The following is a 26,023-nucleotide window of genomic DNA, read 5'->3' as shown; positions in this document are numbered from 1 at the left end:
GTGTATAGTTACAATAAAACCAATAAAGTTACCAATAGATATATTTTGGAACTAGGAGAACAAAATTAAATTCATAAAGAAGACAAAAATAAAAGTAAACAGTTTTTCAACATCTTACTCTATGCCAGGCACTGATTAGGACCCTTTGATGATAACATCATTTAAGTTTGACACCAATAAAATAAGTATCATTATCATTCTGTGTTCAAGGATGAGGAAATCAAAGAGTGGGTAACCACCCAAATTTAAACATGTAGCAAGTAGCACTATAAATGGGTGAAAATATACAATAAAATATTTTAAAAGAAGAGTAATGAAACTCTGTTTGCAGTGTGTGTGTTAGTTGCACAGTCGTGTCTGACTCTCTATGACTCCATGGACTGTAGCCGCCCAGGCTCCTCTGTCCATGGGGATTCTCCAGGCAAGAATACTGGACTGGGTTGCTATGCGCTATTCCAGGGGATCTTCCTGACCCAGGGATCAAACCCACGTCTCCTGCACTGCAGGCAGATTCTTTACCACTTGGGCTACATGGGAAGCTCCTTTGTTTACAGTGTTAAAATGCATCATAAAAGTTAAAATAATGTGGCAGAAATATAGCAGTTAACAGATAGATATCCCTAACATGATCTTAGTATATAAGAATTAGTATATGGAAAAGAAGGCATCATGAACAAATGTGTAAGGAAATTACTATCAGACAGGTTTTGAAGGAAAATTTGTTTCATCTTCATCTCAGTAAAGTCACCAAAATGCATTTTAGGTAGAAGAAAGAGTTACAGTGTGTAAAAGGAAAACTAGAAGGAAATGTGAGTGAGTATTTAATCAATTTCTTGAAAGCATGGGATATCAAAACATATAAGGAATTAAAGAATTAGAAAAGAAACACCATCAACCAAAAAAATTAGAATTTCTGTATATCAATTAACAGTAAATACTAAAGGCAAACCTTACGATGAAAACAATATTCATAATATATATGATGTAGAATTGTATGTGTAAATGCTTAATTTGATGTCATTAAAGAAATAAAAATTTAAAGGGAAATAATGTTTGTTGATTAAAAATTGAAAAATGTAATACTTAAAGCTAGTTTGTAAATGGATTGAATAAAACTCTGGCGAAAGTTATTTGAGTACATGTACCAAGAATCTTAAAATTCTGCATATTCATCAACTCAGTAATTCCCATTCCAGAAATCCAATTTAAAGAAAGAACAAGAGATGTACTTAAAGATGCCTGTCAAAGTATGCTGATTCTGCATTACATGTACTAGCTGAAGCAATCTAAAACAATACAAACAGGAAGAATATATTTCCAACAAGGCATTGGTCAAATAAAATATTATATATCCAAACAGTGAAATATTAAGCAGTTATTAAAAATAAAGTTTTGAAAGACTAATAGCCATGAAATAGAAAGCCCCAGATGGTTATTCTTCTCTTTTTCATATCTTGCTTTTTTGATATTATACTTTTTCTATAACTGCTATTAAAATATACAGCAACATATTTGACATAATCTAGAGTTATTCACTGGCCCTGTAAAGAATGAAGAAAATGATACATGATCGGTGGAGACTAATGTTAAGCCTCCAGCTTGGCTGTGGGATTATCATTACACTTCCCCACTGCCTGCTGCCACGGCTAATTGAAAATTGGCATGGTTGCTCTCATACCAATTGGCATTGGCCACAGATAAATTGCTGTGTATTTTGAAATCATAGTTTTACTCTGCTCCATCTGTTCTGCTCATTTTTCAAGTCAGCTGTCAAATTAAACAAGTAAGCCCTTCCTAAAAGTTGCAGAAATGTTACATGTTACCAAGGTAAATGAAACCATTGTCCAACATCCAACATGTTCATTAGATTCTACAATGGGAACCAAGAAAAAATTCATAGGAAATGAGAAGACACATTGACAGTTGTTTAAAGTGATGATAAGCAAGTACTATACTTATTAATAACAGTATTTTACATTATTGCACTAGTTTGAATACTAGGCATAATTGCCAAGAAAGCTTTAATGGTGAAATGTTACAAATACATTTCAACTCTGATCTGCTTTTTCCAGTTGTTCTGGTTTCAGTATTTAGCTAAAATTGATAACCACATGAGACTATGTAAAAAAGTACTAAGTCATTTTTAGAGAGAATGAAATTCTTAAAGAGATGGGAATATCAGACCACCTGACCTGCCTCCTGAGAAACCTGCATGCAGGTCAGGAAGCAACAGTTAGAACTGGCTATGGAACAATGGACTGGTTCCAAATTGGGAAAGGAGTACGTCAAGGCTGTATATTGTCACCCTGCTTATTTAACTTATATGCAGAGCATATCATGAGAAATGCTGGATTGGATGAAGCACAAGCTGGAATCAAGATTGCCGGGAGAAATATCAATAACCTCAGATATGGCAGAAAGCGAAGAAGAACTAAAGAGCCTCTGATGAACATGAAAGAGGAGAGTGAAAAAGTTGGCTTAAAACTCAACATCCAGAAAATTAAGATCATGGCATCTGGTCCCATCACTTCATGGCAAATAGATGGCAAAACAATGGAAACAGTGACAAACGTTATTTTGGGGGGCTCCAAAATCACTGCAGATGGTGACTGCATTGAAAGATGCTTTCTCCTTGAAAGAAAAGTGATGACCAACCTAGACAGCATATTAAAAAGCAGAGACATTACTTTGCCAACAAAGATCCATCTAGTCAAGGCTACGGCTTTTCAAACAGTCATGTATGGATGTGAGAGTTGGACTATATAGAAAGCTGAGCACTGAAGAATTGATGCTTTTGAACTGTGGTGTTGGAGAAAACTCTTGAGAGTCCCTTGGACTGCAAGGAGATCCAACCAGTCCATCCTAAAGGAATCATTCCTGAATATTCATTGGAAGGACTGATGCTGAAGCTGAAACTCCAATACTCTGGCCACCTGATGGGAACAACAGACTTATTGGAAAAGACCCTGATGCTGGGAAAGATTGAAGGTGGGAGGACAATGGGACGATAGAGGATGAGATGGCTGGATGGCATCACCGACTCAATGGACATGAGTTTGAGTAAACTCTGGGAGTTGGTAATGGACAGGGAAGCCTGGTGTGCCACAGTCCACGGTGTCGCCAAGAGTCAGACATGAGTGAGTGACTGAACTGAACTGATCTGAACTAAGTTATCCCTTTACTTAGTTATCTGATACATTGTAACTCTCTATTTCCATTCTAATTACGAATTCATTTTCTATAATATTTTCCTATTATACATAAAGCATCTGTACGATTTCAAATACGGAAATATCTTTTGACACAGTCTCCAAGTCCCACTGTCTAAACATAACTTAAGAATTCTACTGCAAGTCAGGGGAGAATGAGAGGGTGAATGAAGTCAGGAAATATCTATTCACCCATTTTGCACTGAGGTAGAGTTCAACTGTTATCCTTAGACAAAGAACCTTTGTTTTATTTGTGTTCAATTTCTTACAAAAATGACCCCATTTTTCGTCACTCTAAGTATCCATACCCTTTGCATGAGATTTTTCAGCTTTCAAGGGGTGGCGTCTGTTTCCCACCCCTTGAATCAGGGATGGCTTTGGGACTTGCTTTGGCCCACACAGTGTGGCAAAGGTGACGGCATGCTGTCTCTGAGCCAGGCGCCTCAGGAGGCCTTATCTGCTCCTGCCTGCTCTCTTTGGTCCACCTTAACCTTGAGAACAAGACCAGGATAATTGCTGGAGGATGAGAGACCATCTGGAGTTTCAAGTTGTCCATCAAAGCCCAACCTACACCAGCCATCCTCAGCCAACCTGCCAGCCAAGCAGAGCTCACGAGCAAACCTCTACAAGACCAGCTGGGAACAAACTCACTGAGCTAAGCCAGTCTAAACTGCTAAACCAAAGGAGCATGAGCTAAACAAATGAATGTCATGTTAAGCTACTAAAGTTTGCAGTGATTTGTTACACATGGATATTAGGTAGCTAATATATCCTCTTGTCTTTTGTTTACTTACTTAGAATAGGAAATAGTACTAGGCAAATAAAAAATTAGACCATAATTATATCAAATCTATTTTCTCAAATATCAATATTGACATTTTTCTCACATTTTTGGCTATTGGGGATATAAGTATTTCTTGAACACCTTTTATTTACTTACTTTACTCCCACAATAATCTTGTAAGATAGGAACTGTATTTTCTAGAAAGGGAGACTAAGGTAAAGACAGCAAGGGACATGTCCATATTCACAAAGCTGGCAGGGCAAAGCTGGGCTAGAACATGGGACACAGGAATGTGAATCCATTTATGCCACCACAGCTCACTTTCAGTTCCACAATGAACACTAGAAATACTTGTTCCCTGTCAAATGACCTAGATGCTATCCTGGAAGGTTCTGGAGACTAATTTATGCATATTGTATAGGCTTACTCATTCAGGCTTTTTTTTCATACTCCATACTCCACTCTTTTTCATACTCAATTTTTAAATGGGAAAAATATTACAGCTATGCCTTCATATTCTCAAGTTCTATGTGAAATTATGATAACAAAAACTGGATGGAAAATTGACTAATGTAAAGTGAAAATATCTTCCAGTATAAAAGATCTTGACTTAGTTTAAGACATAATTGTTGTTTCTAGTAGTAAATGATTACTATTGATTGACTTACTGACTATAACCGGATGATATTCAATGCCAGAAGTCAATATTTTAGTTATTTATAGGCAGTCATGTATGGATGTAAGAGTTGGACTATAAAGAAAGCTGAACACTGAAAAAATGATGCTTTTGAACTGTGGTGTTGGAGAAGACTGTTGAGAGTCCCTTGGACTGCAAGGAGATCCAATCAGTCCATCCTAAAGGAAATCAGTGCTGAATATTCATTGGAAGGACTGATGCTGAAGCTGAAACTCCAGTACTTTGTCCACGTGATGTGAAGAACTGACTCATTGGAAAAGACCCTGATGCTGGGAAAGATTGAAGGCAGGATAAGAAGGGGACAACAGAGGATGAGATGGTTGGATGGCATCACCGACTCAATGGTCATGAGTTAGAGTAAACTCCGGGAGTTGGTGTTGGACAGGAAGGCCTGGCGTGCTATAGTCCATGGGGTCACAGAGAGTTGGACATGACTGAGAGACTGAACTGAACTGAATTGATAGGCAGGCAAAATCAATTATTTGTGGTACTAATATAAAAATGTTTAAGATGGTTTTAGAAAAGGCATTGGAACCAGAGATCAACTTGCCAACATCTGCTGGATCATGGAAAAAGCAAGAGAGTTCCAGAAAAACATCTATTTCTGCTTTATTGAGTATGCCAAAGCCTTTGACTGTGTGGATCACAATAAACTGTGGAAAATTCTAAAAGAGATGGGAATACCAGACCACCTGACCTGCCTCCTGAGAAACCTATATGCAGGTCAGGAAGCCACAGTTAGAAGACATGGAACAACAGACTGGTTCCAAATAGGAAAAGGAGTACCTCAAGGCTGTATATTGTCACCCAGATTATTTAACTTATATGCAGAGTACATCATGAGAAATGCTGGGCTAGAAGAAGCACAAGCTGGAATCAAGATTACAGGGAGATATATCAATAACCTCAGATATGCAGATGACACCACCCTTATGGCAGAAAGTGAAGAGGAACTAAAAAGCCTCTTGATGAAAGTAAAAGAGGAGAGTGAAAAAGTTGGCTTAAAGTGCAACATTCAAAAAACTAAGATCATGGAATTTGGTCCCATCACTTCATGGGAAATAGAGGGGGAAACAGTGTCAGACTGTATTTTTGGGGGCTCCAAAATCACTGCAGATGGTGATTGCAGCCATAAAATTAAAAGACATTTACTCCTTGGAAGGAAAGTTATGACCAACCTAGATAGATTATTCAAAAGCAGATACATTACTTTGCCAACAAAGGTCCGTCTAGTCAAGGCTATGGTTTTTCCAGTGGTCATGTATGGATATGAGAGTTGGACTGTGAAGAAAGCTGAGTGCCGAAGAATTGATGCTTTTGAATTGATGCTATTGAGAAGACTCTTGAGAGTCCCTTGGACTGCAAGGAGATCCAACCAGTCCATCTTAAAGGAGATCAATCCTGGATGTTCATTGGAAGGACTGATGCTGAGGTTGAAACTCCAATACTTTGGCCACCTCATGCGCAGAGTTGACTCATTGGAAAAGACCCTGATGCTGGGAGAGATTGGGGGCAGGGGGAGAAGGGGACGACAGAGGATGAGATGGCTGGATGGCATCACTGACTCAATGCACATGAGTTTGAGTGGACTCCTTGAGTTGGTGATGGACAGGGAGGCCTGGTGTGCTGCAATTCATGGGGTCACAAAGAATTGGACATGACTGAGTGACTGAACTGAACTGAATATAAAAATAGTTAACTTCTAACTTTTGTTATCTGTTAAATAAAAAATTTAAATCAATCTATGAGAAACAAATCAATGAAATATTACTAAAGAAATGCCCATCATTCTCATTGTTGGTGTTCAATCACTCAGTTGCGTCTGACACTTTGCGACCCCATGCACTGCAGCATGCTAGGCTTCCCTGTCCTTCACTATCTCCCGAAGTTTGCTCAAACTCATGTCCATTGAATCAATGATGCCATCCAACCATCTCATCCTCTGTTTCTTCCTTCTCCTCCTTCCCTCAGTCATTCTCATTCAGTTCAGTCCAGTCGCTCAGTCGTATTCGACTCTGCGACCCCATGGACTGCAGCATGCAAGGCCTCCCTGTCCATCACCAACTCCCAGAGCTTGCTCACATTCATGTCAGTTGCATCCGTGATGCCATCCAACCATCTCATCCTCTGTTGTCCCCTTCTCCTGCCTTCAATCTTTCCCAGAATCAGGGTCTTTTCCAATGAGTCAGTTCTTCGCATCAGGTGGCCAAAGTATTGGAGTTTCAGCTTCAGCATTAGTCCTTCCAATGAATATTCAGGACTGATTTCCTTTAGGATTGACTGGTTGGATCTTTCTCATTAGCCTAGCATTTATATATCGAGACAATATATGATGTGTCATGGATATATTTTTGATATTAAAAATAAAAAGCATCAGAATAACAGGAAATGGACTCAGTGCTGTTGCTCTTCAATATTCACTTGAGTGGAAACCAAGAGTTCATGAGTTATAAAATAGATAGGAAGGATATTTTCTAGTAAGCATTTTCCATTTCTCCTAGCACATCTTTAGAAGCACCCATCAAAGGCAAAAGGCTGAACATCATACATAAAATCAATACTATGTCTAAATGCATACTTTATTCTAGGCTGGCCTACGAAAATTTGAGCTATGTCATCTGAAAATTAAGAAATACAAATGATTGGATGCAGAAAATTCTGGATTAATAAAGCATACTTAACTGTACATTACAATAGGTATTTTAATAATTTTATTTATTTGAATATCACATTTTCTACAAAAGAATATTACAGATTATATTACTTATATGATGGTAATATAATACAACAATATGTGTTAAATAAATTCACTAAAAACAGGCAACAGTGAGACTTTTTCCAGTGAATTTCTGTCAGATAAAATATTTGCAACAGCTATAAAACCAGAGTAATAAATATTTAAATGTGATTTTCTAGTTTAAACAAATATATTTTAAGGTACTTTAGGACCTAGACAACATTCTTGTAATCTCCGACTCAATGGACATGAGTTTGAGTAAGCTCCTGGAATTGGTGATGGACAAGAAAGCCTGGCGTGCTGTAGTCCATGGGGTTGCAAAGAGTTGGCCACGACTGAGTGACACTGAAGTGCTGATGTATAAACTGTTTACCTTTCTTTGAACTTGAAATACGTTTGGCTTTGTGGCCATTTTTCTGTGATACTTAGGTAGCCTTCTATGAAGTAATCTCCTTTAATATTTAATGAGATGTGATGATGGAACTAAAAATACTGCTAAAGGAAAAGCAATGCTTTCTCAGGATAAGAAGGATGAAATTGCTTTCTGTAGGGAATTGATGTATATTCACTTTAAGGATAAACAGACTGTGTTCTGAAGCACCACGTTTTCAATGAAGTCTTAATCTGAAAAGAGGTCACATTCTATTTTCTGTATCACTTTTACAAACCTAAAATTGTGTTTGTTTTATTTATCATAAATAAATTGCATGTCAAATAAAAAAAAAAAGAAAAGGAAAATCACAAGTAAGTCACTGGAAATTTACAGCAACCTGTTTTCCAAAGTTTTAAGAGATGAATTAAAGCAGGAATCATATGCTTTTGTTAGTTTTGCAGTTATTGTTATTAGTTTAACTCAGAGTAAGAGAAAAGATCATTGATCAAGATGCTGCCTGTAATTTTTAAAATGAGTTAGAACCTGCTGAATCACAAGCAATGTGGGCTTCAGAATATGTCAACTGTTGTACACTGTCACATCTCCTGGAGCTGTGGACAAAAGTAATTTGGTGGTTCTTTTCCTTTTCACTAAACTTACAAGATCTTGAGGAGATCAAATAAGTTTAATATCTAATGGAAAGTCTCACACTTGCTGAAGCATCTGAGATCCTTGTAAGAATCTGCTGCCATGTGTGCGCATGATGGGCTTCCCAGGGCTGCTAGTGCTAAAGAACACGCTGTTGGGGGCCAGCGTGAGGCACTCCGTCCGTGACAAAGGTCATGAGAAAGGAGGCTCGACATACGCAAAGGCGGGATTGAGCCTCAGGACTCCCCCTGGAAATCCTCGAGCATCTACCCCCATAACCAGAGTCTGCCTACTTTACTACTTTGTGCTCCCACCTACACCTCTGACTTTACAGGGGGCTGTCCCCCACCACCTCTTTCGGAGAAGGAGTTAACTTAGAGCTCCAGTTAATAAAAACTCCTGGGCGTGACAAGAGTGTTTTAACCTACAAACTCCTCTGAAGGTTCTCTAGCCTGCCTGACAGGCTTGTCCGGCCACATGTGATTGCTCACAGCCTCCCAACCGTGAGAGGCACGAGATGCTTTACACCTTCTAAAAACAGGTTCCTTAGAAAAGTTAGAAAACTATTAGTATAAGGATAATGGGCTGATTAGAAATTGTATTGGTGAAGGGTTTTTCATTTGTTGAGCCAATGTTTGTTGCTAAGTCTCCACATCCCCTGCCCTTACACACATTAATGAATATATAGAAGAAATAAGTATTAACCTTTGATATTAATCACATTAGACCTTAGGCTAAGTAAATTCTTTCCTTAACTAAAACCCACTACACCCTCACCCTATAGGAATGTAACTTTATTTGGGTGGCATCTGTTTTAAGAATAATCACCCTTGGAGAAAAAAGTGTTCTGGTTGACTGACCACTGTCACAAGGAGAGTGTCGTAAATTGTCAGCAGGCCCCCTGGCCAGAAGATGATGTAACACCCCTAAGACCTCTGTATACATTTGTGTGAAGCACCTGACTTTGATAAAAGTCAGGACTGCTGACCCCGCATGATTTTTGCATAACATCTCAGTGTATAAAAACAGACTCTGGAAAATAAAGAATTGGGATCAGTTTCTTGAAATACTGGTCTCCCCATGTCTCTCTCTCTTTCACTCTGGCTGAGTCTCCATCTGGAGCGCGGAACCCACCATGCTTACTAATTATGCCTGGGCTTCTAAGATCCGACCGGGGAGGCCTCAGTGTCTCCTCTCCTTCGGGAGAACGGAAGGACGCCTGTGGCCTACGTAAGTGGTGCAAACTTCTTGTCTTGAAGTTTTATTGGTCTCCCGTGTAAACCAAGCCACTCAGCCTCTTTTCTCCACTGAATTTTCCTACTGAGCTATCCTTATTCTATTACTCTTTATATCTTTAATTAATATCTAATTGAAGCTATTGTATCCTGACCCTCGCCGACGCTGTCCCCGCTTCGAATACCCTGGATCAGCCGGGGCTGGACCCCGGCAACACGCCTGCCAATGCAGGCGACATAAGAGATGTGGGTTTGACTCCTGGGTCGGGAAGATTTTCTGGAGGAGAGCATGGCTAACCACTTCAGTAATCTTGCCTAAAGAATCCCATGAACCGAGGAGCCCAGAAGGCTATATAGTCCACAGGGTTGCAAAGAGTTGGACATGACTGAAGTGATTTAGCACGCACACATGTACCCATGTTATCTTAAATGTCACTGTTGAATAAACCAAAAATGGGCAATATTTTAGCTAGAAAATATCAGAAACACTGTGACATGAGTAACAGTTGCTACTGCATGTTTTTCACGATTAAATGATATTTAACAATAACGTAGAGCAGAATCAAGTTTAATGCTGAAGAAATTAGTTTTTAAACTTAAGGCAATGGCACCCCACTCCAGTACTCTTGCCTGGAAAATCCCATGGACGGAGGAGCCTGGTAGGCTGCAGTCCATGGGGTCGCTAAGAGTCGGACACGACTGAGCAACTTCACTTTGACTTTTCACTTTCATGCATTGGAGGAGGAAATGGCAACCCACTCCAGTGTTCTTGCCTGGAGAATCCCATGGACAGAGGAGCCTGGTGGGCTGCCATCTATGGGGTTGCACAGAGTCAGACACGACTGAAGCGACTTAGCAGCAGCAGCAGCAGTAAGGCTTGATTGACAATATAAAAATGATAATTTTAAAAGCAAACTAAATTACATGATCTGAAACAACTATTTACAAATATTGAATTCTGTTTTAAAGCAGATGTTTACATTTGCTTTTCTATTTACTCTTTCTTTTCATAAATGCAGCCAAGTAATATTCCTATTTTCACAAAGATCTAAAGTAAACACTGGGATGAAGTTTAGGAATAAATATCACCTCACTGAACCTCTGCCAAATGGTCTTTTTCTAAAGTAATATTCATAGTCTATTATTGCCTTTATTTCTGGCCATATAACAAGAAATGATTTGGCTACATCAAATGAGTTGGCAGACTCTTCACTACCTCATACCAGTTAGAAAGCTCATCATTAAAAAAACCTACAAACAATAAATGCTAGGGAGGGTGTGGAGAAAAGTGAATCCTCCTGCACTGTTGGTGGAAATGTACATTGGTCAGCCACTAGGGACCACAGAATAGAGGTTCCTCGAAAAATTACAACTAGAACCACCATGGTGGTAGTTTAGTCTCTCAGTCATGTCTGACTCTTTGCAACCCCGTGGACTGTAGCCCACCAGGCTCCTCTGTCCATGGGATTCTCCAGGCAAGAATACTGGAGTGGGTTGCCATTTCCTTCTCCAGGGGATCTTCCCAACCCAGGAATCGAACCCAGGTTTCCTGCATTGCAGGCAGATTCTTTACTGACTGAGCTATGAGGGAAGTGCAAAGCAATCTTGCTCCTGGGCATGTATCCAGAGAAGACTATTCATATAATTCAAAAAAGATATATGCACCCCTATGTTCACCACAGCACTATTTACAAAAGCCAAGAAGCCTGGAAGTAACCTAAATTTCCATCAACAGAGGAATGGATAAGGAAGATATGGTTCGTATATACAATGGAATATTGTTCAGCCATAAAAAAGAATGAAGTAATGACATTTGCAGCAGCATGGATGCACCTGGAGATTATCATACGGAGTGAAGCAAATCTAAGAGGAAACCAAATAAGAGTAAGAGAAAGGCACGTGGAGTGTAAAATGTGACAGAAATGAGCCTATCTACAAAATAGACACAGTCACCGACAGAGAACAGACTTGTTGCTACTAAGGGGAGGGGCTGCGGGAGGGGTGGACTAACAGTTGGGATCAGCAGATGCAAGCTTTTACATACAGATGAATAAACAGTAAGACCCTACCACATAGCACAGGGAACGACAGTGTCCTGTGGAATTTTCCATGATGGAAAAGCATAGGAAACAGAACATATATATATATATATATATATATATATATATATCTGAGTCATTTTTCCGTACAGCAGAAATTAACACAACATTGGGAATCAACTATCCTTTAATAATATGAATTTAAAAAATAAGAGTGAACTCTTCTCTTTGTTTATTGCTAGCAGTAGCCACATAACATCTATGGTAATACTGAAGGAACCTAAGGAAAATCTCTCAAAGAAGGTATGGTTATGACCACTCTGACAGAAACAGAGAAATTCCAACATGGACCTCAGCTGGGGGTCAGTTCCTCAGCCAGAATATAGACCTCTCCCTTCCTGACTCCTGGACCATGCTGTCAGAGATCCAGGGATCCCTGGATGATGCTCTAACCAGGAACAGGGTGGTGAGTCAAGGTCACTCCTAAGATAAACCAAAACATGGTGAATCTGAAGAGGGCTGTCTTCTGGGAGAGTCCTACCAGTACCATAAACTAACCTTTGAGGGGAAGAATGATTCTCTCAAGTAATTTTCACTTCAGGACTGACTTGTCTGGTCCATGTCCAGGTAATGAATTATTTATGTTTCTCTCATGTTATAAACTGCAATAGACTCAGGAATATACTTTCAAATGAGGTCCTCTACACTTGTTCAAGTTTCACTGTGTGTGTGTGTGTGTGTGTGTGTGTGTGTGTGTGTGCGCGCGTGTGTGTGTGTGTCTGAACTGAGTGCAGCATCTTCAGTACGTTGAGGAACCATGTGACAGGTTTGGATTAAGCCACCCTGAAAGCTCCTTTTCTAGCCATAAAGAAAAGCAGCAGATTTCTCTACTTGGTTTATTATATTGGGTTATAGAAATATCACCTGAAAACCTTTATGTGGCATTTTCTTTTAGTTGATAAACTTTTCTTTTTTGGTCAGTAGCCACGTGGCTGTGATAGATACGATATCTCTAACAATAACTTCCTGAATTATTTCACTTTGCAACTAATAAATTATGTCATTTATAACAGTCTAATTTTAAATATCATATATGAAACGATTCACCAGTCTAGATTCGATGCACAATACTGGATGCTTAGGGCTGGTGCACTGGGATGACCCAGAGGGATGGTACAGGGAGGGAGGAGGGAGGAGGGAGGAGGGTTCAGGATGGGGAACACGTGTATACCTGTGGCGGATTCATGTTGATATATGGCAAAACCAATACAGTATTGTAAAGTTAAAAAATAAAAAAATAAAATAAAATAGAAAAAAAATAAACACAGTAAAGGCCACATTAAAGTAACTAAGGAATAAAGGTGAGTCTTATTTTCCCTGCATACTCAGTTTTCCACAAAGAACTGAAATTCAAATGAGATTGTCTTTGTTCAGAAAACAAATTGGGACATAAGCAGTCCAAAAATCTCATTCTGGCTTCACACTGAAGTGAGTGCCTCACATAATTTTCCTGTTTAATCCAGAAACAAAAAGTTACTAATCTAGAAATGAAGGCTTGATATCAATCATTTATCTTATGGAAAAATATGTGTGGTCATGTATCATAATCAAACAGCATTAACACTGAAAAAACTAAAACATCCCACAAATGGTAAATAATAATCAAAACAGAACACATTTTCTAACGTAAAGATTGTTATGTAAATCTTACATTTGACCATTAACCACTTGAATTGTGCTTATCATTCAAGATATTGTATTTTCTCTTTGGTGCTTGCTTTCTTTCTGATATCTCAACCATATTCTCCATAAGTATTTTCACTCTTGGTGAGATGGACTATCTGAAGGCAACAGTTAACAGACATAAAGAATTAGAAGGAAAATCTTTGAAGACAAATGTATTGAATGTTTTTCTGTAACTCATAACCTGTGAGAAACTATTTATTACTGAGCAATACCAACTCTATATGTAAAATATTAAAATAGCCACCAAGATTTTAGTGAGATGGTGACTTTAAATTACAGAGAATATATCTGTTTTTCTTGCTCATTCTCATTTATTCCTACAGGTAAGGTCCCATTAATAGGAATGTATGTAAATAAAGCATTCATTTAATGCCATGGTCTTGCAATGACCATTATTCTAAAGCAAAAATATTCAAGAGACTCCTAATAAGGAAGATTCTTTTAAAAAATAATCATCACTCAATGGACTCAGTTACAGGTTTATTGTATGGCTGTCCTGACTCCCTCTCACTGTTCTGTGAGGAAACGTAATTACCAAATAGCTTATAACATGCATAATTTATCTTATAATAGATGCTCATTCTCTCTATAAATACCTAATGAAGAAGCAAGTTACTGACCACTGCCCAGAAAACTCAACACAGGCCATCCAGTCTAATTTGAGATGATCTTTTTCCCCTTCTAGCCTCTGTTCTGGCCGTCCAATTACATGGCATTTTATGAAACAAAAGAATGGTGCTGTTTTTGTTCTATTTGAAGATAAAGCTAGACATATGAAATGCAGAAGAATGCAAACGATTGTGTGAAGGGAAATTCTGGATAACTAAGACACTTCTATCCTATACAGTGGCTCAGTGGTAAAGAAGCCACCTGCCAATGCAAGAGATGCAGCTTCAATCCCTGCGTCAGGAAGATCCCCTGGAGTAGGAAATGACAACCCACTCCAGTGTTCTTGCCTAGAAAATTCCCCTCTTACACTGTTGGTGGGAATGCTAACTAGTACAGCCACTGTGCAGAACAGTGTGGAGATTCCTTAAAAAACTGGAAATAGAACTGCCGTATGACCTAGCAATTCCACTGCTGGGCATACACACCAAGGAAACCAGAATTGAAAGAGACACGTGTACCCCAATGTTCATCACAGCACTGTTTATAATAGCCAGGACATGGAAGCAACCTAGATGTCCATCAGCAGACCAACGGATAAGAAAGCTGTGGTACATATACACAATGGAGTATTACTCAGCCATTAAAAAGAATCCATTTGAATCAGTTCTAATGAGGTGGGTGAAACTGGAGCCTATTATATAAGTAAGCCAGAAAGAAAAACACCAATACAGTATACTAACGCATATATATGGAATTTAGAAAGATGGTAAGGATAACCCTGTATGAGAGATAGCAAAAGAGACACAGATGTATAGAACAGTCTTTTGGACTCTGTGGGAGAGGGTGAGGGTGGGATGATTTGGGAGAATGGCATTGAAACATGTATATTATCATATGTGAAACAGATCACCAGTCCAGGTTTGATGCATGATACAGGGTGCTTGGGGCTGGTGCACTGGGATGACCCAGAGGGATGGGATGGGGAGGGAGGTGGGAGGGGGGTTCAGGATGGGGAACACATGTACACCCGTGGCAGATTCATGTCAATGTATGGCAAAACCAAAACCATATTGTAAAGTAATTAGCCTCCAATTAAAATAAATTTATATTAAAAAAAAAAAAAGAAAATTCCATGGACAGAGGAGCCTGGTGGGCTACGGTCCATAGAGTTACAAAAGAGTCAGACACTACTTGGCAACTAAACAACAATAAGACACTTCTATCTTCCGTGCTTTCAATTCAAAGCCAATTGCTTTGAACTGAAATTCAAATGATTTCAGCTTGAATTGATTCAGAATGATTGCTTGAACAAAGGGGTTAACAACTTGCCTCGGCTCTAATCTGCAGCCCTTTCCATGTGAGTTCTCTTTACCTCTGAGTCTGATAACCAGCAGTCTGAGGGGATTTCAGGAGTTCCCTATGTCCGATCTGTGGTATCACACAGTCTTGATGTTCCAAAACATTGCCTCTGCCTTTTAAATATTCCCTTTATTCAACTCTTTCACACTGTTTTATTTTGAATGTGCCACCCATTTTCTGTTGGATCCTGTCTATTGCAATTTATTTAGTTCTACCTATTTATTTCCTCAGGGAAAATTCTGCTGATGGCATATAAATAAAGCATTTATTTAGACTTGGACACGTCATCATCCATCAGTGCTGTTGTGGCACAAAAACACCGTAAATATTTGAATCATTTCTATATCAGTGCAATGATTTCACTAGAAATGTGTAGAAATAACTACCACTTAAACAAGTTTAGAAAGATGTCTGACAGTCACTGATTTGCTAAGTCTACTCTGAGTGAGACAAACATTTTATAGAATTTCTATAAAATCACTGAACTGATTTTATGGAAAGCACAAAATCAAATTAGATATTCTAGTCCAGAATATTTTCAAGAACACAGCTTGTTCTCACAGTTAAGTATGAAAAGTGATCTTTACCTTTTCGCCAGTTTCTCCTTTGCTGCCTTCAAAACCTTGCTCTCCCTGCAGAAGAGGAATACGACGTGTATAATAATAGGTACGCTACTTTTAACACATGTAATTATTACAATAAAAGTAATAGTTTCTAAATTTGAAAAATCAATAACTGTATATATTAAAGTGTTTCTAAAATATAAGCTGAAAACCAATATTAAAGTTACACAAAATTTTAATTACTCACTGAAGGAATGATTTTCCAGGGTACAAGCTCTAGTTTCACTACTTCCAATGCAATTTCATACTCACAAGCCTGAATTTCTCCATCCATAAGACCTTTCTCATAGGTTTTTTGACAACTGAATGCATCAAACAGTGTGCCTGGCAAAGACTGTCAGTCACTATTGCTATTACTACTCTCATTGTTGATGCCACTAGACGCAGTAGGAACGTCCTTCTCAAGCTGACTTCCATGAAGACTGTTCCAGGGAGAGGTGTGTGATGAACGAGCCGAGAGTTCTGGCTCCAGCTCTGAGGCCAGCGCCAGGCTCCTTCCCACCCAGATGGCCTGCCTCTCCAGCACAGAACACGGTGGGCTCTCATGCACCATATTGACTCTGAGAGGTAGAAGCCCCTATTCTTCAACTAAACCTCTCTCATCTGACAAGCTTATTTTCCCACTTAACTCTGTACAGATATTTAGAGCACTGATGTTTCATTCATAAAATCAGTAACTATTCATTGAATGCCAAATGTATGTCAGGCACTCATGACAATATAGCCAGCAAGGAAATGTTGGGGAGGGTCATACACACCCCTTCACTTACAAGAAGTGCTCAGTAAACATTTCCTGAGTGCACCAAGACAAGGGGATGAAGGGCTTTTTATCTCCAGTTTTTTTCTGCAATTCTTCAAAGTGACACAATACAATTTACATTATACGTTGAAACAAAATGCAGCTCTTTCCTATGTGTATATATAGTCTGTGTATACTATATATATAAAATCATATGTATGTGTGTATATGGACACATATATACATGATTAAATAATTACATCTGGTGTCCCAGATGGTAAAGAATCTGCCTGCAATGCAGGAGACCTAGGTTCGAGCCCTGGGTAGGGAAGGTCCCCTGGAGAAGGAATGGCTACCTACTCCAGTATTCCTGCCTGGAGAATCCCATGGACAAAGGAGCCTGGTGGGCTACAGTCCATGGGATCACAAAGTGTCAGACATGACTTAGCCATTAACACTGTCACTTTCTGCTTCATCTATCCTCAAAAAAGGTACCAGGAAAGAAAGCAAGTTAGATTTGTGTGCATTTGCCACTGAATGTGTGGTCTATCTTTTTCTTCCATTTTTCCTAAAATATAGACTTTAACTTGATCTGTTGATTCAAGCTGACATGAAGCTGCTACATGGCCCAGTACCCCAGCCACAACGCCAGCATGAAGCAGCCACCACAAACAACTTTTGGAAAGTCCAAAACTGTTTCCCAGCAGATAAATCTACACATCCCTTGGCTGGCAACTCGACTCACAGATGTGGCACATGCTGTATTACTGGGTTTTGTCTAGAACTGCTGGGAAGAAATGCAGAGGCTTGCTATTTCTTCTCTGCCAAATCAATCTTGGTGTTTTCATCAAGCAAGTAAAGGAAGATTTCTTCAAAAGTTATAACTATAGATAACTGCCTATCTTTTTAAGGTAGTTTTTTAGCTACAGAGCAAAACCTAGATGCTATAGTAACTTCTGACTTCTGGTTGCTAAAGTCTGTGAAACATCTTCAGAGCATAGAAATGACATGACTGGTGGGCATTTAATATTGCATCAATAATGCTCTCCCCTGTGGTGGGTTATCTGGGTGGTATCATGACAGCTGGCCCCACCCAAAGTGGCCCCTCATCTCTTCAGAAAACTGGAATAAGCCAGTCTCTGTGTTTCCAATAATGCTGGTCACATCCAATCATATTTCTCCTCAGGGGAAGAAATCAGCCTTTGGACAGTAAAGGATGAAATGAAGTTCAGCTTGGTGAAAAGAAAGATTCTAGGCTCAAAGAATCTGGCCAATGCAAAAATCCTTATTATGTACAAGTTTATCATTCTGAAACATTTTTTGAGGAGATCAGTTGCAACATCTTTGCAATATTTACTATTTTATGCCATTGTAACTATTACATTTAGCTCAATCTGGGAAATAACAAAAAAGGAAAAAAAGTAACCACAAATAGTCAAAAGCAGTCAATCCTGTTCTAGACTTCATTTAGCTTCCCTGGGGGCTCAGCAGTTAAGAATCTACCTGCCAATGCAGGAGACCTGGGTTTGACCCCTGGTTCAGGAAGATCCCCTGGAGAAGGAAATGGCAACCCACTCCAGTATTCTTGCCTGGGAAATCCCATGAACAAAGGAGCTTGGCAGGCTACAGTCCATGGGGTCACCAAAGAGTCAGACACGACTGAGTGACTAAACACCACCAAAATTTAGACTCTTGGTGAAAACCTTCCCAGAGCAGCTGTCACACTCCCAGGCCCCAGAAAGCACCACTACCCATTCTCCAGAGAAGCATGTGGCCAAGCCCCTCTCATAAAGCTCTGCCCTAGAGCAGCTCCTCTGAGAAGGGATTGCTACCATGGGTTCTCTTTGAGAAGAAAGATCAAGTGGCGGTCAAGTCAGGGGACTAATTCAGTCTCACCAAATTTCCTGAATCTTCACTATATCATGTGCAACTTCAACTTTTGAGATGTTAAAAGTTCTTAACTAACATGAAACATTAAAAAAAAAATGTTTACCTTTTGACCAGGTAAGCCTGGAGTGCCATGTAAACCATTTTCACCCTAAAAGAAACACACAGAATAAATTTCATTGTCACAAAACACAAACAAATGAAGAAATTCTGCATTGCTAACCATCAGTCCTAGAGTTGTGGGGCAAGGCAGCCTCATGCTGAATGTTCAGTGAGTACAGGGGCTTTGCATCCACCCCTCAGCTGCCAGCGCCAGGACTAGCGCTTTCATTCAGAAAATAAGAACGCGAAGGCTCTGACAGGTTTCACCTAACTAGGAGCATCACCTAAGATTTGAACGTAGGTCTCTCTGATTCCACAGCCCATGCATTCCCATTTGCTACTTAGTGTCCTTCGTTTTATTTTCTCTTTCGAATCTCTGGGCATAATGTTCTAGTCTGACACAGGTTCTCTATGGGCCAAGTACTGTTCTGACAACACAGTTATGACCATCTTCTTACAGATGATTATACAATCAGGAGATAGAACTGGAATTAGAGTTCACATAATTCACTTCTGTGCATCTAACCGCCCCTCTTCATTGTCTCATGGAAAAGATTTTGTTCTGGTGACCTCTTATCTAAAAACTTATGTGTGTGTATCTATGTGTGTGTGTGTGTGTGTGTGTGTGTATATATATGTTTGTGTGTGTATATATATATATATATAGCACCACCGACTCAATGGACATGAATTTGAGCAAACTCAGAGAGATAGCAGAGGACAGAGGAGCCTGGCGTGCTACAGTCCATGGGGTCACAAAGAGTCAGATACAACTTAGTAACTTAACAACAGCAACAACTATATATATATACACACACACACACATACGTATGTGTATAACCTCAGATATGCAGATGACACCACCCTTATGGCAGAAAGTGAAGAAGAACTAAAGAGCCTCTTGGTGAAAGTGAAAGAGGAGAGTGAAAAAGTTGGCTTAAAGTGCAACATTCAGAAAACTAAGATCATGGCATCTGGTCCCATCACTTCATGGCAAATAGATGGGGAAACAGTGGCTGACTTTATTTTTCTGGGCTCCAAAATCACTGCAGATGGTGACTGCAGCCATGAAATTAAAAGATGCTTGCTCCTTGGAAGGAAAGTTATGACCAACCTAGACAGCATATTAAAAAGCAGAGACATTACTTTGCCAACAAAGGTCCATCTAGTCAAGGCTATAGTTTTTCCAGTGGTCATGTATGGATGTGAGAGTTGGACTATAAAGAAAGCTGAGCACCAAAGAATTGATGCTTTTGAACTGTGGTGTTGGAGAAGACTGTTGAGAGTCCTTTGGACTGCAAGGAAATCCAACCAGTCCATCCTAAAGGAGATCAGTCCTGGGTGTTCACTGGAAGGACTGATGTGGAAGCTGAAACTCCAATACTTGGCCACCTGATGCAGACAGGTGACTCATTTGAAAAGACCCTGATGCTGGGAAAGATTGAAGGTTGGAGGAGAAGGGGACGACATAGTATGAGATGGTTGGATGGCATCACCGACTCAATGGACATGGGTTTGGGTGGACTCCGGGAGTTGGTGATGGACAGGGAGGCCTGGCGTGCTGCAGTTCATGGGGTCGCAAAGAGTCGGACATGACTAAGCGACTGAACTGAACTGAACTGATATACGTATACATATATATATACATATATATGCATATGTGTATACACACACGTGCGCACACACACACATATAAAGAGCATATACTTTCTTGCTCATTCCTGTCGATTGTCTTTAAATCAGTTTTAAAGACATGCTGATGCTGTTTTACTTGAAACAGTTACTTGGGAGAATTTTCAGTTCTTCCCAGTCCATCTGGTTCCTTTGCTGGGTCTGAAGGTTTTCAGCAGAGGCCTATCAGTTTCCATTACTGGAATTCACGGGCCATCTCTTTGACAAGCCTGCTTTGCAAACAGCACATGAGCTAGAATGAGATACCCAGGGAGGATGTGCACATTCCCAGTGGAGCCTCAGGAATTCAGCTGCTCCAAGGAAGTGACTTGGGCTCCTGAGTTTCCAGGTTTAGAAAGCTCAAAACAAACTAGCAATTCTATTGACCACTTTATTTCCGGCAAACATTTTTAAGACAATAGTTTTTTTAAAGTATTACCTAGAATGAAGTTAGATATCACTTCTTAGAATTTTTAAAATAAAATTCAAATATATGAAGAAAAAAATCATGTCTTCAAATTTTAAAATAGCAATAATATATTCTGTTTAAGCCTAGAAAGATCTTTATCATTTCATCAGTTAGTACATTTCTGGAAAGGTTCCATCATTTTTAGCCGCAGCGGACTGCTCTATGTGTGTGCTCAGTTGCTAATTCGTGTCCAATACCTTGTGACCCCATGGACTGTAGCCAGACAGGCTCCTCTGTCCACGGGATTTTCCAGGCAAGAATAATGGAGTGGGTCGCCATTTCCTCCTCCAGGGGCTCTTCCTGACTCGGGGCCAAACTCACATGTCCTGCGTCTCCTGCATTGGCAGGCAGATTCTTTCCTCACTGAACCACTTGGGATGCCCCATACTGCGATATACGTGCACATAATTTTAAAGATGAAGGCTTTTCTTCAGTTAAATTATCTGTGTTGCACAGTAAAACTGCTTTTATCACAGAATATACTGGACACCAAAGGCAAAACTTTGTGGCTAAGTTTAAGAAGTATTGAAGTAGCAATAAAATACTATGTTCTTATCTATGTAATAAATATATTTAGATTACTTAAAAAGGTATATAGTTTTAGACCTCAGGCATCCCACAATTACATTAGAAACTTCCCATTTTGTTTAATAAAGTGATAGTCAAAGCACATTCAGATTTGACCCCAGGGTGCATTCTGTGGAAACAGCTTCTGTTACTCATCACAGAACTATGTCCATTTGTCCATGAGGAACACAATTATTTTCATGGGTTGGTTCAATATAACGTTTTATATCATTTTACAAGTTACACATGATAACAAGATATGGTATGTAATCCAGTAAAGCACGCTGACACAGTGCACATTGCCAAAAATACTTTTTGGAAAAAGGAGAGGAGTACCAGTAGCTCCCTGCTGTCTTTGCTCACGGCTCACTCTTCTATACCATGTGCTGTGAGAACTGGCACCTAAAGACCCGCCTCTGGGGTTATGTCAGGTTAGGGTCACACCTGGATGATCTGGCAACTGGGTACCAAAAGTCCTTAAGAGGAAGAAAGCTCTTTTTGATGGACGTTGGTCTTATGACTGTTATAATTAAAATGTTTTCCTATGGCCAGTGTTAACTGATCTCTGATCTTTCCTGACCAAAAATTTGTTTTGTAAACATAATTCTAAACTCCATGATATATGGAATTTAGAAAAATGGTAACAATAACCCTGTATACGATACAGCAAAAGAGACACTGATGTATAGAACAGTCTTTTGGACTCTGTGGGAGAGGGAGAGGGTGGGATGATTTGGGAGAATGGCATTGAAACATGTTTAATATCATATATGAAATGAGTCACCAGTCCAGGTTCAATGCACAATACTGGATGCTTGGGGCTGGTGCACTGGGACGACCCAGAGGGATGGTACAGGGAGGGAGGAGGGAGGTGGATTCAGGATGGGGAACACGTGTATACCTGTGGCAGATACATGTTGATATATGGCAAAACCAATACAATATTGTAAAGTTAAAAAATAAAAATAATAAAAAAATTTTTTTTAAGTATGATTAGCCCTTTAAATTTAGGTTAATTAGAACACTATACACAAAACAAATTATAGAATAATTAAAGTGGTAATATAAATAAAACTACTTTAAAAATTAAAAAAAAAAAAAAAAAACTCCATGATACCCCAATTGACAGCACTGATCATTCTCCCAGGAAATGAGTTGGCTTCACAGGACACAATAACATGTGGAAGATTTTGAGATATCAGGAAACTTTTGATGCTTAAACTGTGCAACTCTGGTATTCAGAAACATATTTATTTTCTTCTCACAGATTTTCTTAAAGTTACCAGAGAGGTCTGTCATAGAAACTTATAATCATTTAAAACCATTTGGCATTTTTCCAGTCCCTGAGGGACAAGTTAGCATATCTGTTTTCGACTCTATCCCAAAATATTATTAAGTAGCATAACAACTGGCCTTCCCTTGTGGCCCAGCTGGTAAAGAATCCACCTGCAGTGCAGGAGACCTCATGTGATTCCTGGGTCAGGAAGATTTCCCTGGAGGAGGGATAAGCTGCCCGCTCCACTGTTCTTGGGCTTCCCTGATGGCTCAGAAAGTAAAGAATCCGCCTGTAATGTGGGAGACCTTGGTTTGATCCCTGGGTTGAGAAGATCTCCTGGAGGATTGCATGGCACATGGGAACCCACTCCAGTATTCCTGCCTGGAGAGTCCCCACGGACAGAGGTGCCTGGCGGGCTACAGTCCATGGGGTCGCAAAGAGTCAGCCACAACTGAGCGACTAAGCACAGCATAGCATAACAGCTGAAGGAAATAATAGTCTTAAAGAGCAAAATTTTGTTTAAGAGATTAACAGACTATGTTTCTCCTGTCAAGGTTTTATCTAAAACCTAAGTTGTGTCAATAGAATGAGCCTTCCCAACTCTGAATCACAGTTTCAAAACTCTTGTGCCCATGCAGCTTGGGATCAAATTGAATTCTATTCAATAAATGCCTGCCTGAAATTACTGGTGGAGCTGACATTAGCTGTTTTTTCTAAACTCTTGCTGTCCCTCGGTGTTCCTAGTCTCAGTACAGGAAGAATTAAGAAGTTTCTTTGGCTTCCCATCAGTATTTTAGCCCATTATTGAAAGAAAATTACAATCAATGCTTCTTGTCTCTACTATAATGTTCAAAGCTTGTTTCTGTGGCATGTAGCTTCTCTCAGGTTTATCCATCAAAGGGCCTGTGCTCCTTTCTTATTAGGAATTCAAGGTCCAAATGGGCCACAGATGAATATGAGTAATAAAAAGCAGGGAAAAAAAATCTAACATTGCTGCTGAGAGCCTTGTCACTATGTTATTGCTGCAATACATAGCAAGTCTTCAACTTCACAGCTCAGGTCAGCTCAGTCGCTCAGTCATGTCCGACTCTTTGTGACCTCATGGACTGCAGCACGCCAGGCCTCCCTGTCCATCACCAACTCTCAGAGTTCACCCAGACTCATGTCCATTGAGTCGGTGATGCCATCCAGCCATCTCATCCTCTGTCGTCCCCTTCTCCTCCCGCCTTGAATCCCTCCCAGCATCAGGGTCTTTTCCAATGAGTCAGTTCTTTGCATCAGGTGGCCAAAGTATTGGAGTTTCAGCTTCAACATCAGTCCTTTCAGTGAATATTCAGGACTGATCTCCTTTAGGATGGATTGGTTGGATCTCCTTGCAGTCCAAGGGACTCTCAACAGTCTTCTCCAACACCACAGTTCAAAAGTATCAATTCTTCAGTGCTCAGCCTTCTTTATAGTCCAACTCTCACATCCATACATGACTATTGGAAAAACCATAGCCTTGACTAGACGAACCTTTGTTGGCAAAGTAATGTCTTTGCTTTTTAATATGCTGTCTAGGTTGGTCATAACTTTCCTTCCAAGGAGTAAGCACCTTTTAATTTCATGGCTGCAATCACTATCTGCAATCATCACTGATCTAGAGCCAGACATCCTGGAATGCGAAGTCAAGTGGGCCTTAGAAAGTATCACTATGAACAAAGCTAGTGGAGGTGATAGAATTCCAGTTGAGCTACTCCAAATTCTGAAAGAGGATGCTGTGAAAGTGCTGCACTCAATATGTCAGCAAATTTGGAAAACTCAGCAGTGGCCACAGGACTGGAAAAGGTCAGTTTTCATTCCAATCCCAAAGAAAAGCAATGCCAAAGAATGCTCAAACTACCGCACAATTGCACTCATCTCACATGCTAGTAAAGTAATGCTCAAAATTCTCCAAGCCAGGCTTCAGCAATATGTGAACCATGAACCTCCTGACGTCAAGTTGGTTTTAGAAAAGGCAGAGGAACCAGATATCAAATTGCAAACATCTGCTGGATCATGGAAAAAGCAAGAGAGTTCCAGAAAAACATCTATTTCTGCTTTACTGACTATGCCAAAGCCTTTGACTGTGTGGATCATAATAAACTGTGGAAAATTCTGAAAGAGATGGGAATACCAGACCATCTGACCTGCCTCTGAGAAATTTGTATGTAGGTCAGGAAGAAACAGTTAGAACTGGACATGGAACAACAGACTGGTTCCAAATAGGAAAAGGAGTATGTCAAGGCTGTATATTGTCACCCTGTTTATTTAACTTCTATGCAAAGTACATCATGAAAAACGCTGGACTGGAAGAAACACAAGCTGGAATCAAGATTGCCGGGAGAAATATCAATAACCTCAGATATGCAGATGACACCACTCTTACAGCAGAAAGTGAAGAGGAACTGAAAAGCCTCTTGATGAAAGTGAAAGTGGAGAGTGAAAAAGTTGGCTTAAAGCTCAACATTCAGAAAACAAATATCGTGGCATCTGGTCCCATCACTTCATGGGAAATAGATGGGGAAACAGTGGAAACAGTGTCAGACTTTATTTTTCTGGGCTCCAAAATCACTGCAGATGGTGACTGCAGCCATGAAATTAAAAGACGCTTACTCCTTGGAAGGAAAGTTATGACCAACCTACATAGCATATTCAAAAGCAGAGACATTACTTTGCCAACAAAGGTCCGTCTAGTCAAGGCTACGGTTTTTCCTGTGGTCATGTATGGATGTGAGAGTTAGACTGTGAAGAAGACTGAGCACCAAAGAATTGATGCTTTTGAACTGTGGTGTTGGAGAAGACTCTTGAGACTCCCTTGGGCTGCAAGGAGATCTAACCAGTCCATTCTGAAGGAGATCAGCCCTGGGATTTCTTTGGAAGGAATGATGCTAAAGCTGAAACTTCAGTACTTTGGCCACCTCATGCGAAGAGTTGACTCATTGGAAAAGACTCTGATGCTGGGAGGGATTGGGGGCAGGAGGAGAAGGGGATGACAGAGGATGAGATGGCTGGATGGCATCACTGACTCGATGGACGTGAGTCTGGGTGAACTCCGGGAGTTGGTGTTGGACAAGGAGGCCTGGCGTGCTGGGATTCATGGGGTCGCAAAGAGTCGGACACGACTGAGCGAATGATCTGATCTGATCTGAATCACCATCTGCAGTGATTTTGGAGCCCAGAAAAATAAAGTCAGCCACTGTTTCCACTGTTTCCCCATCTATTTGCCATGAAG

At 39.9% G+C, this 26,023-nt stretch overlaps 1 protein-coding gene across 1 annotated transcript in view; it reads right to left on the bottom strand.

The window, feature by feature from the left end:
* Positions 1-26,023, bottom strand: part of COL19A1 (collagen type XIX alpha 1 chain) — a 437,433-nt gene that overhangs the window by 305,962 nt on the left and 105,448 nt on the right. The window contains exons 9-10 of the mRNA XM_061427130.1: positions 18,792-18,836; positions 16,024-16,068 (exon numbers count right to left, since the gene is read on the bottom strand). Of these exons, the coding sequence (XP_061283114.1) occupies positions 16,024-16,068; positions 18,792-18,836 (90 nt within the window). The remainder of the gene's footprint in view (positions 1-16,023; positions 16,069-18,791; positions 18,837-26,023) is intronic.

Source organism: Bos javanicus, chromosome 9 (assembly GCF_032452875.1).
Source record: "Bos javanicus breed banteng chromosome 9, ARS-OSU_banteng_1.0, whole genome shotgun sequence".
In the NCBI taxonomy this organism is placed as follows: domain Eukaryota; kingdom Metazoa; phylum Chordata; class Mammalia; order Artiodactyla; family Bovidae; genus Bos; species Bos javanicus.
This window is presented reverse-complemented; position numbering and strand designations above follow the sequence as displayed.